This window comes from Macaca fascicularis, chromosome X (assembly GCF_037993035.2).
Source record: "Macaca fascicularis isolate 582-1 chromosome X, T2T-MFA8v1.1".
Classification (NCBI taxonomy): domain Eukaryota; kingdom Metazoa; phylum Chordata; class Mammalia; order Primates; family Cercopithecidae; genus Macaca; species Macaca fascicularis.
This window is the reverse complement of record NC_088395.1, coordinates 103,962,267-103,976,498: the sequence shown is the minus strand read 5'-3', so window position 1 is coordinate 103,976,498 and position 14,232 is coordinate 103,962,267. Positions and strand designations below refer to the sequence as shown.

The following is a 14,232-nucleotide window of genomic DNA, read 5'->3' as shown; positions in this document are numbered from 1 at the left end:
GAGGTAAGTGTTATAATTTGATAGATAGCCCGTGACATTGGTTTTTAAATCCTGGCCTCTGAAATACTGTTATTTTCATTAAAGGACCATGAAACATAAATAGAAAAATACTATGATTCTTTCTTATTTTTAAGCAAAGTTAGTCTTATGTAGAGACATATCAGCATTACAATGAAAAATTCAAGAGACTGCCAAAATCAACCCTTTGGCAAATTTCAGCCAAACTGTTAAGATACAAATTCATCATGTTGACAGGCACATCTTTATAACTGAATGAGGAGAAAACACCTTAAATATACATGGAAGTTCGAGAGACTAAAAATCAAACACCAACACTAAAGACTACTTTTTTTCTATTAATCTGTCAGTTTAAATAGCTCTGTCCAATTTAGTTCCATTTGTTTAGATCTGACAAGCTTGGAAATTATTCTTTATTGCAGAAGAGAGTTTTATCAAAAATTTGCTAATGGTTCGCCAATCATTGCTTGCTTTATTTAAAGGATGAGTTTGCTATGGAAGAAATAATTCTCTCTGATTTTAAAATTGAATTATTTCACTTAGGTTTCTCTGCTATATTCTAATTATTCAAAAGGTTTCTCCTTTCCCACTTGGTTGATTGAAAAAGTGAAGACAGGCCAAGTGTGGTGGCCCACGCCTCTAATCCCAGCACTTTGGGAGGCCGAGGCGGGCGGATTACCTGAGGTCATGAGTTTGAGGCCAGCCTGGCCAACATGGTGAAACCCTGTCTCTACCAAAAACAAAAAACAAACAAACAAAAAAATTAACCAGGCCTGGTGGCGGGTGCCTGTAATCCCAGCCACTCGAGAGGCTGAGGCAGAAGAATCGCTCAAACCCAGGAGGCAGAGGTTGCAGTGAGCCAAGATCCTGCCACTGCACTCTAGCCTGGGGAGCAAGAATGAAATTCCGTCTCAAAAAAAAAAAAAAAAAAAAAGATAAAACATTGACCAGTCACTTATGTTAGTTAGGTTACACGGACATGGTGAAGTTCAGGGCACATGACCCAAAAATATGGTACCTTGGCATATTGAGTATTTTAAGCGGAAGAACTTTTAGAAATGACACCTGCAGGAAGGACTATCTGATCTTTCCTGGGCGCAGGTCTTAAGACCTTCATGTAGGCCCCGTGTGGGGGCTCACATCTGTAATCCCAGCACTAGTGGAGGCCAAGGTGGATGGATTGCTTGAACTCAGGAGCTCAAGGGCAGTCTGGACAATATGGCAAAACCCCATCTCTACAAAAAATATAAAAATTAGCTGGGCTGGACCTGGTGGCTCACACCTGTAATCCCAGCTCTTCGGGAGGATGAGGCAGGAGGATCACATGGGCCCAGGAGTTCGAGACCAGACTAAACCACATAGTTAGACCTTGTCTGTACGAAAAATAAAATAAAAGAAAATGAGGTGGGAGGATTGCTTGAGTGCAGAAAGCTGAAGCTGCAATGAGTTATGATGGCATCACTGTATTCCTGCCTAGGTGACAGAGTGAGACCCTGCCTCAAATAAATAAATAAATAAATAAATAAATAAGGTGGGTGCGGTGGTATGTGCCTAGTCCCAGCTACTTAAGAGGCTGAGTTAAGAGGATCGCTTGAGCCTGGGAGGTTGAGGCCGCAGTGAGTCATGATCGTGCCACTCTTCTCCAGCCTGGGCAACACAGATTGATCCTTATCTCTCAAAGAAAAAAACAAAAACTCATGTGACAGATCTTTTTTTTTTTGGAGACAGAGTCTCACTCTGTCGCCAGGCTGGAGTGCAGTGGCATTATATCTCGGCTCACTGCAACCTCCGACTCCCTGGTTCAAGTGATTCTCCTGCCTCAGCCTCCCAAGTAGCCAGGATTACAGGCATGTGCCACCATGCCCAGCTAATTTTTGTATTTTTAGTAGAGACAGTGTTTCACCATGTTGGCCAGGATGGTCTCGATCTCGTAACCTCGTGATCCACCCGCCTCGGCCTCCCAAAGTGTTGGGATTACAGGCGTGAGCCACCATGCCGGGTCTGAGAGCTAACTTGCCTATATGCACCCTGAGGAAACCAACATCCTTATCTCTGAAGACAAAGGGACATAGAAATCTGAACAAATAGTTCTTGCTAAATTTCTCCCAGTTTATTATACTTAGCTCATACTCTTTCTTCTCCCTATCATATTTTTCCACACCTCTCCATTCTTCATCAAATATACTATAGAAAACACTCAGGTTTAACTGTTTCTTTGGATCTTCATTTCCCTATGAATGCTTCCCTCCCAAGTTATATAAAACCTAAATAAATTTGCATTCTTTTCTTGTGCTAATCTGCCTTTTGGTATAAAGACCGTGGCCAATGAACCTAAAATGGGGAAAAGGAGAAGTTATTTTTCCTCCCTTACCTTAGAAATAAACTCACGCTAACTTTCTGTAATAAACAAAATGTGCTCAAAGGCCAGGTTTAGGTCACAATAGTAATGGCACTAGTCAAAAGGGGATGATGATGATGATAATGACTTCATCTTCTAATAATTCAATACAAAACTAGCCTAATCAAACTGCTATGCACACAGCAGTCTACATATGTCAAGTAATAAGTGAGAATATATTTTAACTCAGGGAAATTGCTTTTACCCTAAAGTTGCATTCTGAATAAATCAGTATTTTTCTGAACATCTGTCCTCCCCAATTTCACATGTATAATCTTTAGTCCTCTATAAATCTCTCCAGAGCTCTACTCCAAATTCTCTACCATTTCATATGCACTTTTTGTTTGTTCAAGTGATCGTCCACCTATCACCTTCTGCTTTGAATAAGAATTGTTTTTTGTCTCATATACATAAACAACAGTCTCCTTTATAAAACTCCAAGCTGTCTAATGGTAAGATCTATATTTGATTTTTTGCTTTTCCCTCAGTACTTATCACTGTGCTCAGTATTTATCACTCAATAAATATTTATTAGATGAATATGTACATTTCAAGAAGTTTTGGCTCACATTTAAATTTATGTCTACTTCCACAACTGAAAGTACAGAGAGAGGGGTTAGATATAATCATCATGATTTGAAGTTACCATACCCATTATTATATAAGTAGAGAAAGAGAGCAGGGAGTTGAAATCTGTCTAGCAATATACAGAGGTGGTTTGGGAGATGCTTAGACAAATGGGAACGTGAGGAAAGGGGAAAAAGTTTAAAAAAGTAAAGGGCATCTTTCTTTATTAGGCTCTTCCGTTCTTCCCCTCTAATGAATTATTCATATTATACCTGAACAAAAGAGAATTAAATATTGGAGATGTAATAATCTGAGAATTCTAGCTTATACAGAAATTTATGGCTGCATTAAACAATGTCGTTATGCAAAGTGTTTATCCTTCCATCGGGGGAATTATGTTATCTTTGAGGTAAAAGTGACATTAAAGGAGATTTGGACCAGCGTCTTAAATTTGAAAAACTCAGGTTACAGAGTATCACAGTCCAAGTCCCTGTAAAACATAGCCTAAGTTAGAGCTTACTCGTTAAGGCCTTTTTGGGGTGAGCGGGATATAATCCCAGAGAAACGGGCATGAGGGAAAGACAGCAAATACAAGAGGGTAAGTTCCAGAACTTGTCATAGCTTAATCAAAAAAAAAAAAGAAAAAAGCTGGTTGTTTAGTGTCTCAGGTTGTCTCCATCAGGGCTGACTTCATGGATATGCAATCTGTGCAGGTTCGTGGATATGCAACCTGTGACTTCATGGATATACAACCTGTGCAACCATGCTGCAAAGGGCCCAGCACTTTGTTTAATACTTTGTTGTCATTTTGAAATTCTTAATAATTTTTGCAGTGGGGTGCCACATTTCATTTTGCACCCGGACCCAAAAATTATCTACTCAGTCCTGGTCTCCAGATAAAACAAATGTAACTTAGAAAAGTTGTTTACAGGCCAGGTGCCTTGGCTCACTCCTGTAATCTCAGCACTTTGGGAGGCTGAGGCAGGTGGATCATTTGAGGTCAGGAGTTTGAGACCAGCATGGCCAACATGGCGAAACCCCGTCTCTACTCAAAATACAAAAAAATTAGCTGGGCATGGTGGTGCCCGCCTGTAATCCCAGATACTCGGGAGGCTGAGGCAGGAAAATCACTTGAACTTGGGAGACAGAGGTTGCAGTGAGCCGAGATCGTGCCACTGCACTCCAGCCTGGGCGACAGAGTGAAACTCTGTCTCAAAAAGAAAAAAAAAAAAGAGTTGCTTAGAGTTGACAGTGAGCAATTCATTTACCTGCTGACTCCTTAGCATCTCCTGTTCTTTCACTGGTGAAATTGTTTCTAGCAGTGTTAACTTCCCACTATGGCTGAGAAATGAGTAGCCTGGGTTTGGAGGTGGGAGATGGCAAAGAAGGAGTGTCCAGTGAATCTAGGGTGTTGCATATATTAGATCCAAAACAGAGTATTCTCTACATCCTAAGTGCCTTATTCAATTGTTGACAGTTGATATCATTAGAATTTTTTTATTTACTCATAATGAAAATCAGCCTACTTTACTCCTATCTATTACTCCTAATTTTGCCTCATAGCAGCACTGAACAAGTCTACTACCTATTTTACAAGAAATGTATCAGTTGAATATTCTTAATCTACCCAGCCTATATATACCCAGTTCCTTCAACTAGTCCTTTTGTGGTATAAGAATTAGTCATTACTGGCTGGGCGTGGTGGCTCATGCCTGTAATCCCATCACTTTGGGAGGCTGAGGTGGGCAGATCACGAGGTCAGGAGATTGAGACCATCCTGGCCAACATAGTGAAACCCCATCTCTACTAAAAATACAAAAAAATTAGCAGGGCACGGTGGCGGGCACCTGTAGTCCCAGCTACTCGGGAGGCTGAGGCAGGAGAATTGCTTGAACCCGGGAGGCAGAGGTTACAGTGAGCTGAGATCGCACTACTGCACTCCAGCCTGGCGACAGAGCAAGACTCCATCTCGGGGGGCGGGGGGGGGAGAATCAGTCATTACTTAAGTTCTTAAGTAATAACCAACATTGAGTGAGTACTTACTATATGCTAGATATTATTCTAAGTAGTGTTATGTATTAACTCATCTAATACAAAAATTCCATAAGGTATGCACTACTCTTAAGGAGGGGTATAAGTAATGTCATCTCAGGACATCGTAAATGCAAAGCAGTATTTCTGGAGCCTGGAAGGCCAGCATCTTGAAATAAAATCTGTACCTTTTATCATTCATTGGCACAAGGTCATGTTACTTATATATGCAACTGTGGCAGAATTAGATGGGATAGGAATGGTTTTAGGAATCAGAGAGACCTAGGTTCTAATCTCAGCCATATGTATTACTAGCTAGGTTATCTTAAGTCAATGACTTAGCTTCTCTAGGCCTTCATTTCCTGATTTGCAAAATGATGATGATGATATCTTCCTTAAAGAGTAGTCATTTAGGTTAAACGATTTGATAAATATAAAGCACTTATTATTATACCTAGTACATAAATATTCATTTTATATTTCACTATCCTCTTTCCTACGCCCTGCCTTCCAACATACACATTCCCATTGTATACATGCTACCATGAATTCAACAATTTAGATGTAATCTAAGGGAAAAAAATGCAGACATTTCCAACCTGCTACCCCTACTATGGCCTAATTTAACGTAATATTGGTCTTTTTTCTAATAAAGAGAACTAAACTTAGATTCTGTTTTCTGTGTTTAGATTTTACAGGATACATGGAATTTTAGGTTCGGGAACTAGTGACAATTACACTAATCAACAGCCAATTTATCAGATTTATTAGCAAGTTCCAAATTTAAATAATATTTCTGGAAATTAAAACCCATGCAATAGTCTGTATTTCCTTGGCATTTAAAAGTTCATTACTTTGGCTTTCTAGACTTGTCTAAAAGGTAACAGACAAAAAAAAAAAAAAAAAACCCAAACGTATTAGAAAAGAATTAATATGTGTTTACCTGCCTCATTAATTGCCTTGAACACATTTGCCTCAATCTTAAGAGTTGGGAATCAATTAACGTTATGATTATTTAAATATTTAACTAGGTCTTAGCCTACAATACTTCTAATATTTCTCAGGTAGGGGGTACATGTGCATGTGTGTGTGTGTGTGTGTGTGTGTGTGTGTGTGTGTGTGTGTGAGAGAGAGAGAGAGAGAGAGAGAGAGAAATAAATATTTTTACTAGAGGTTGCAGGGTGATGAGGGTACCTGGAGTGCCAAGAATATTTAAGTACCAGAGTGGGTTAGAAATGCTTGTCTTTGCACAGCCTCAGCCTCAGGGTATATTTTTGTGCCTGTCATTATATTAGTTCACTAATATAAATTAGGGAGTCTTTAATGACAGTGCAAACATTTTCTATCTGAGTAAATTCCCACTAGAGGCATTTTCAATGACTGATTAGTCAGTCTGGTAGCACTTTAATTTTTTTCTCTCATTTCATTTTTTACATCTGCTACTGAATTACTGAATCTGAATTATAACACTAAAAAATTAAATTATAGCTATCTGGTTCTTTATTACAGCTTTCTTCCTTGTACTCCATAAATAACCTTTTAAGCTCAGTGTACTCTCTTGAGTTATATGTAGGAGAAACTTTCCTCACAAATCTTATTTATCTACTTGAAAAATATACATATACTTTTTCCCTGGCTTCAAGCAAATATATGATAGTGGCCTGATCCTCATTCAAAACATTTTAAATGACAGACTTTCTCTAATACATAATTTTAAGAAAAGTAAAGTATAAGATAAATATTTTAAGTAACAGTTTGAATGGAAAGACTCTTCAATTACGCAGCATATGAGAGAACAGATACGCATGCAAGAAAAAAAAAATCACAGTATTCCAGTGACATTCTCTAGACCATACTCAGAATGTGTAATTCTATGTAAATATAAAAGCATTTCCAGGAAATTGTGGATTTTTTTCTGAATTAAATGTTTCTATTAATTGTAACCACTGACGAAGTAACACAGCACTTCTTACATCTTTGCTCCAAGAAAGACCAAGTAAGAATTTACTCCTGCAAGTCTATATGTGAATAGGCCCAAACATGATTATACAAGTACCCTGTAATTTTCCTTAACTGAATATATTTAGTTGAAGAATTACTATCAGCAGAGCGGCATACCATTAAAGTGACTCATCCAGAAAGCATATGTAAAAAACAGAAGAACATTACAAGCATCCTGAACAATAGACACTGTTGTATTCTTTCTCAAGTGCATTTATAAGTTACTTTCATTTTATATGAATGCTGTACCTGGAAATGAAGCAAATGTGTTTATACAGTAACAATAGCAAAAGCTCATCACTGTGAGCTTCTTTGGCCTTTAAAGAAAATAAATGGTAAATGGCACCCAAATGAAAAATCCCTATAATGAAAAAAATGTGAGAAAATTACTCATTCTTAGGGGGGAAAAAAAACCTGTTAAAAAGTCACCTTCACAGAAAACAACTAGAATTCTTATTCCATAAAACGTAAAAATATGCATTCCAAATAGGTGTTCATAAGTACCATCATTTACTCCTCTAACATGCGCCCTTGGGAATAAAGTGCAGTTTTTCTCAACTGGATTCATAGTGTCGTCTGAACTGATGCTGATAGCAGAGGAAATCCAATAAGAAAACATGAAAGCTGCATTCTATGATTTAACTCTTAAAACTTCGCTAAGTACATTTCAATGTCTGAGTTCATACATTTGTACAAGTTCTCAGCCTGAAAACTTCAGTCTGACTGCATGTTTAAAAAAATAAAGACAGACTTCTAACAAAAAGAAAACAAGGAGGAAGGGAAAGTTTGAAACTGTCTAAGTAATAATTTGCAATAAGAAAATTCTGAAGCCTGAGCACCAAACTAACAGTAGTGGACAGTCAAGCTGCCCCTTGAAGAATCCCAGTCCCTTCTCCTGCTGTCTCTTCTGCAAGTGTTATTCTGCCTGCAGCAAATACTATGCATGAATTTTTAAATCACAGGCTGAAAAACAAACTGAAATCTCCTACCCTTCTTGACAGTCTTAGCTCAAGGCCAGGACTAGGAAGTAATAAAGCGATGCAGGATAAAGTCTTGTTGGAATAGTTTGTTCTCGTCAAGAAAAATCTTTTTAAAAAATCATTTGGTCATTTTGTAATAAAAGATGCCCCACCTACCTACAACTCAAACTGGAATAATTTTAATAGGTCAAGTCTTATCGACTTGATATTGGTCTATCCTGAATTGTCTCCTCCTGGAGATTTTATTTAAATGGCTGGAATGGCATTCTTCTCAATAAAAAAAAAGCTTGTCAGGAGCTTCAAATGCTAATAAATCCTTTATGACAATCCCATACTAATGTCTTCACTTGTCAAACCTATGTAATGCATTCTTCTTTAACCTTGGAACTAGAACACTAATGATAAAAGTGTAGGTTGTCAAAGAAGGCTACTTAATATAACAATAGAAAGGCTTAAAATAAATTAGTAAAATCATGGAAAAGCAAGGACTATGGAAAATGTAGACTTGTTGACTAAAACTAGAAAGAACAAAATCCTAGTTTAAGAAATCTGAAATTACTAGTCTGTAAAATTTGGAATTTTCAGTATATGTTTATAGGTGTATTTAGTTGTGAACTACAATAATTGAGTAAACAGTACTGAAGAAAGGTCACAAAGAACAAACAGGTAGAAAACAACTTATATTCAATACTGTCAAACAATGTTTTGACAAACTAGATGCGATAAATGAACACTGCTTCACACCAACCAAAACGACTGCCTGCTTCTTGAATATAAGCATTCACAAATGCTTTTATCTGAGCAATCACTTAATGATAACTTTACTAATATACCCTTACTTCTGATAAATGATATCTTCAATAAGTTGTGAAAAGATCATACAGATTCATAAAATATTTGAATAGATACTGTCTTCCACATTTCTATTTGGCAAGAATTAAGTACACATAAATAGTGTTTCCATAAAGCTATAATGCTGTATTAAAAGAATGTTAGCCTTGTTGAGTGCAATTTTTGTGATCATGGGTAAATTTTTCATGAACTTTATTCCTGAACTCTTCAGGGAAATTAATAGGACTATATGTAGATTCTTGCACTTGACAGAGTTTTGAGGAACAAGTTTAATGCATGAAGTCCACAGGTATGTAACATATACAAAGCCACGAATTTTCACCCAAACTGAATGCAGATTGTTGAGATCAGTGCTGAGGTCATACTGCTGAAGCCATTAGAGTCCATTCCACATTAGTGCTGCCTGGATTAGCAATATTTCTCCTGCGTAATAGGGTTATAGGTCAGACAAAAGACACTTCAAAGGATATAGTAAGCCTATGGTTGTATTTATTTTCCTTATTTATTAACTGTGGATATTAATAGGATTACTATATGCCCTGAAATAAGAAATTGGTAATACAAACTAAAGCAATTAGATAATACAATTGTAGTAGGTTTTTAAGTTCCTCACTACTGAAAGCAGTCCCTAAATAAAGCAAGTCTTGATTAGTTATCTGGGCATTATCACCTCATAAATTTATTATACTTTATGTAGTTTTGTCTACTAACAAAATAATGGATTTTTTAAAAAAACTTTGAGACGAAAGGCCGGGCGCGGTGGCTCAAGCCTGTAATCCCAGCACTTTGGGAGGCCGAGACGGGTGGATCACGAGGTCAGGAGATCGAGACCATCCTGGCTAACACGGTGAAACCCCGTCTCTACTAAAAATACAAAAAACTAGCCAGGCGAGGTGGCGGGTGCCTGTAGTCCCAGCTACTCCGGAGGCTGAGGCAGGAGAATGGCGTAAACCCGGGAGGCGGAGCTTGCAGTGAGCTGAGATCCGGCCACTGCACTCCAGCCCGGGCTACAGAGCAAAACTCCGTCTCAAAAAAAAAAAAAAAAAAAAAGAATTTGAGACGAAATTTGAGAGGTAGGTAGGGTCTTCTAGGACACCGTAAGGAGTTTAGGTTTCACCTTAAGTGTAGTGAGAAAGCGCTGAAAGACTTCAAGCCGGATAAATTGATAACATTTCTTTCTTTTTTTTCTTTTTTCAGCCCAGAGGTCTTTTATTTATTTATTCTTTTAACACCTATTATGCCATGAATTCATAGGGAATAGGTTCCAGCAGCTCAGGCTCCTTCCCATTGGTTCTCACAAAGTGTGCCTCTCTGGGTGGAGCAGGCTGGCGCTTAAGTTGAACCCAGGTACCTTTCTCTTTGGCTTCTTTCTTTTTCTGATCATTTTCCTTCACGCGTTTCAGGAAGCTATCTCGGCTCTTAGAGTGCTTAATGTGCTTAATACGCACATTAATTGTCTTGGCAAGAATCTTGACCTTAACTTGTTTGTTTACAACAATGCCAACAGCATGCTGGGTAACATTGTAGACTCTTCCAGTTTTGCCATGGTAACACTTGTGGGGCATTCCTTTTTGAACAGTACCCATTCCCTTGATGTCTACGATATCACCTTTCTTATAGATTCGCATATACGTGGCCAAAGGAACAACTCCATGTTTTCTAAAAGGCCTAGAGAACATATATCGGGTGCCTCTCCTCTTTCCCTTTGTGTTCGTCGTTTTGGCGAATTACTGGAAGATGGCGGTTCTCGCCGAAAGGCTTTTTTTTTTTCTTAGACATAGTCTCGCCCTATCTCCCAGGCTGGAGTGCACTGGCGTGATCTCGGCTCACCACAACCTCTGCCTCCCAGGTTCAAGTGATTCTCCTGCCTCAGCCTCCTGAGTAGCTGGGATTACAGGCACGTGCCACCACGCCCGGCTAATTTTTGTATTTTGAGTAGAGAAGGGGTTTCACCATGTTGGCCAAGATGGTCTCCATCTCCTGACCTCATGATCTACCCACCTTGGCCTCCCAAAGTGTTGGGATTACAGGTGTGAGCCACTGTGCCCAGCCACAAAGGTTGTTTTCAAAACGTCGTCTTCTCTGAGACCCAAATAAATATCTGGGCTATGTTTTTCAGAATTCTCCATCTATTCATATATGTTCCTGAAAAGTCCTTCCACCCCGGCAAAAAGGGAATAAAACACAAGGGGCTAAATACACTTTTGTGTAATTTAAATAGCAACTGGTCTCAAAAGTCATGTTCAAAGAAAGGCTGCTGAAATTTTTAATTCATCTACACAGGTGGGAAAATATTTGGCAAAGCAAAGATTAATAAAAGGCCCAGAGACTTTCAAGTGTTCTGGCAAAAACATATACAAGCACAAATACACATACAATCTGGCTAAAGGCCCTGAAATATTCATTTTGAAATGAATATTTCATTTATGAATGATCCCTAGTGATCATTTATGAAACAAGGGAAAGGAAACTGAAAACATTCACTAATACAAGTACTATGAGATAATGTCTTCAATATGGAAGTTCCTCAAGTAGACATATGTATACATTGCTTGGCTAGACTAGATAAGGGATTGGTGAACTACTGCCTGTAGGCCATATTTGGCTGGCTGCCTGTTTTCCTATGGCCTGTGAACTAGGAATGCTTTTTACATTTTTAAATGGCTGAAAAAAAAAATCAAAAGAAGGATAGCATTTTGAGACACGTGAAAAGTATATGAAATTTAAATTTCAGTGTCCGTAAATAAAGTTTTATTGAAAAACAGCCAGGTTCCTTCATTTACATATTGCCTATGGCTGCTTTTGGACTACAAAGGCAGTCCTGAGTCCTTGTGACAGGGACTGTGTGTAGTCTGCAAGCCCTAAAATATTTAATATCTGGCTCTCTGCAGAAAAAGTTTGTGGATCCATGTTCTAGATTAATAAAAATGCCCCCTTGGGGAGGGATATCACCAATTTAGTCCAGATCTCTCATGAGGATATGGAAACTGAGAGAAATCAAAAATGGATTGCCTAGGTATACACCGCCAGGCCTCTGGATTTCTTTCTTTTCTTTTTTTTTTTTTTGAGATGGAGTTTCACTCTTGTTGCCCAGGCTGGAGTATGCAATGGTGCGATATCGGCTCACTGCAACCTCCACCTCCCAGGTTCAAGTGATTCTCCTGCCTCAGCCCACGTCTGGCTAATTTTTTTTTTTTTTTTTTGGTATTTTTAGTAGAGACAGGGTTTCTCCATGTTGGTCTGGCTGGTCTCGAACTCCCGATCTCAAGTGATTCACCCACCTCAGCTTCCCAAAGTGCTGGGATTACAGGTGTGAGCCACTGCACCTCTGGATTTCTTGATGCCTCTATAACCATAATGCAACTGAGTCTCCTTGCAACAATTCTTTACATCCTTCTGAGGATAAAATGTATATTGTGAATTCCATAATGTGGAGTTGATTATATAAGTTTATCCTGCTGAATGTATCAATATAATGTTAATTTAACAGGATGGAAAAAAGGCATTTTTTTTTTATAGAGTTAGTACAATGCCACAGACAGCTATGATCAAAGCAGGCTGGCAAAATTTATTTTGTAAATCCTCAAATTAAATAAATAAAATATAAAAGCAACAGACACATGCAGAAACTCAAAGCCAGGTCCTGTATCCCAGTCAGTATAAAGGAAAAACCAGCCACTATACTGCAACATGAAATTCAGTCTCCATGGCCAAATTATCACTTCTGAAAATAACACAGAGGAGTCCAAATCAAATTCTCCATTATCCCATCTCATAGCTTCCTTTTAGAATTGATCAAAATGCATCCTAAATAACTTATCTCTTTGTCATTACCATGGGTTTTAAAATGATACTACAGTACATTCCAGGAAGTTGCCAAGTTACAAATCCCAGTGTTGTACAGACAGACACACAAACACACACACATGCACACACTCATTTCATCCTATAGAATATATCTTGTTATTATGCCAGTTTTACATATGAAAAACCTGAGACAAAGAGAGATTAAATAATTTCCTCAAAGTCATGTAACTAGTAAGTGGCAGAGACAATATTTGAAGTTATGGAGTCTCATGTGTGTTTTTAACTAACATGCTCTACTGCCTGCTGAGAATAAGGCAAGATTTAGTTCAGCAGTATTTCCAAGTATGGGAAGTACAAGGTGAACCTGGTACCTGAAGTTCTTTTAGGCCCTGAAATTTAACACATAGTTCTGTTAATGGCATAGCAATGCAATAGCAAACAAGGAAGTGAGAGGGGAACAAACCACTGTCTTTGCCCCATGGAAGCCTTACTGTAGGGAGGTTAAGACAAGCAAATACAAAGATGTATAAATTGATGGGAGTATCAGTCAGATGATAACACACTGAAGAGTTAGTAGGAAGAAAATAATTTGTAAACAGGAGGAGATGTAATGTCTTCTTTGAGATATGTGGCAGTAAATGAAAATAATATTTTTCCATCTTCAGTCAAGAATAAGAAGAGATGTTTATCTGAGAACATGGTAGCTGGACTCAGGGATTTGAGGAGAACAAACCTAGTTTGGAATTGCTGTTGTGGGGAAAAAGAGAGAATTAGAATTAAATGAAAAGCTACCCCAACGCCATTAGGAGGCTAAGGTTAGAAATTACGGAACAACGGATTCCATCAGGTAGACCGTGTGACTTCTGTCATGTATGCAGTTGGGATTGGAACAGAGCAACAGGAATATCAGGGTGTGGATGGCAGAAGGCTAAAGGAGGGGGGCTTGAGGCAAGTATGGGGATTCTACAGTGCTAGACAGTGTGTAGGTTATGTGGCAAATGAAGCTTGAGGGGAGCAAATAGTTTGGGAGAAAAGAAAGAGGGGCTGGGCGTGATGGTTCACACCTGTAATCCCAGCACTTTGGGAGGCCGAGGCGGGCAGATCACCTGAGGTTAGGAGTTCGAGACCAGCCTGACCAACATGGTGAAACCCCATCACTACTAAAAATACAAAAATTAGCCGGGTGTGATGGCACATGCCTGTAATCTGTTACTTTGGAGGCTGAGACAGGAGAATCGCTTGAACCTGGGAGGTGGAGGATGCAGTGAGCTGAGATCACGCCACTGCACTCCAGCCTGGGTGACAGAGTGAGACTCTGTCTTATAAATAAATAAGATGAGGAAGGGTAAGGGTAAGGTCATAATGAGGGAAACAGAAAAACAGGTGCCAGAGGCAAGGGCTGTGTGAGGATGGTTGTGGGTACAAGGGCACATTCAGAGCTTGAGATCTTGGTGCTGGCTACATTGTCATGTGTGATGACAAAGTCTGATGTTTACATGCTATGGGGGAAGCTGAAATGGAGAGAATAACTCATGATGACCAAATCAAGGCTAAGGATCTTTGAAGCCAAGTTGTATA

General features: G+C 38.8%; 2 protein-coding genes across 6 annotated transcripts in view; both read right to left on the bottom strand.

Annotated features, from left to right (window-relative positions):
- DIAPH2 (diaphanous related formin 2) overlaps window positions 1-14,232 on the bottom strand; it is a 919,127-nt gene that overhangs the window by 351,062 nt on the left and 553,833 nt on the right. The window lies entirely within an intron of this gene.
- LOC107128499 (large ribosomal subunit protein eL21-like) lies at window positions 10,054-10,574 on the bottom strand (the record flags this gene model as incomplete). Its single annotated transcript, XM_045383513.2, has 1 exon — window positions 10,054-10,574. A coding segment is annotated over one exon (492 nt), but the record flags the coding sequence as incomplete, so codon positions are not given.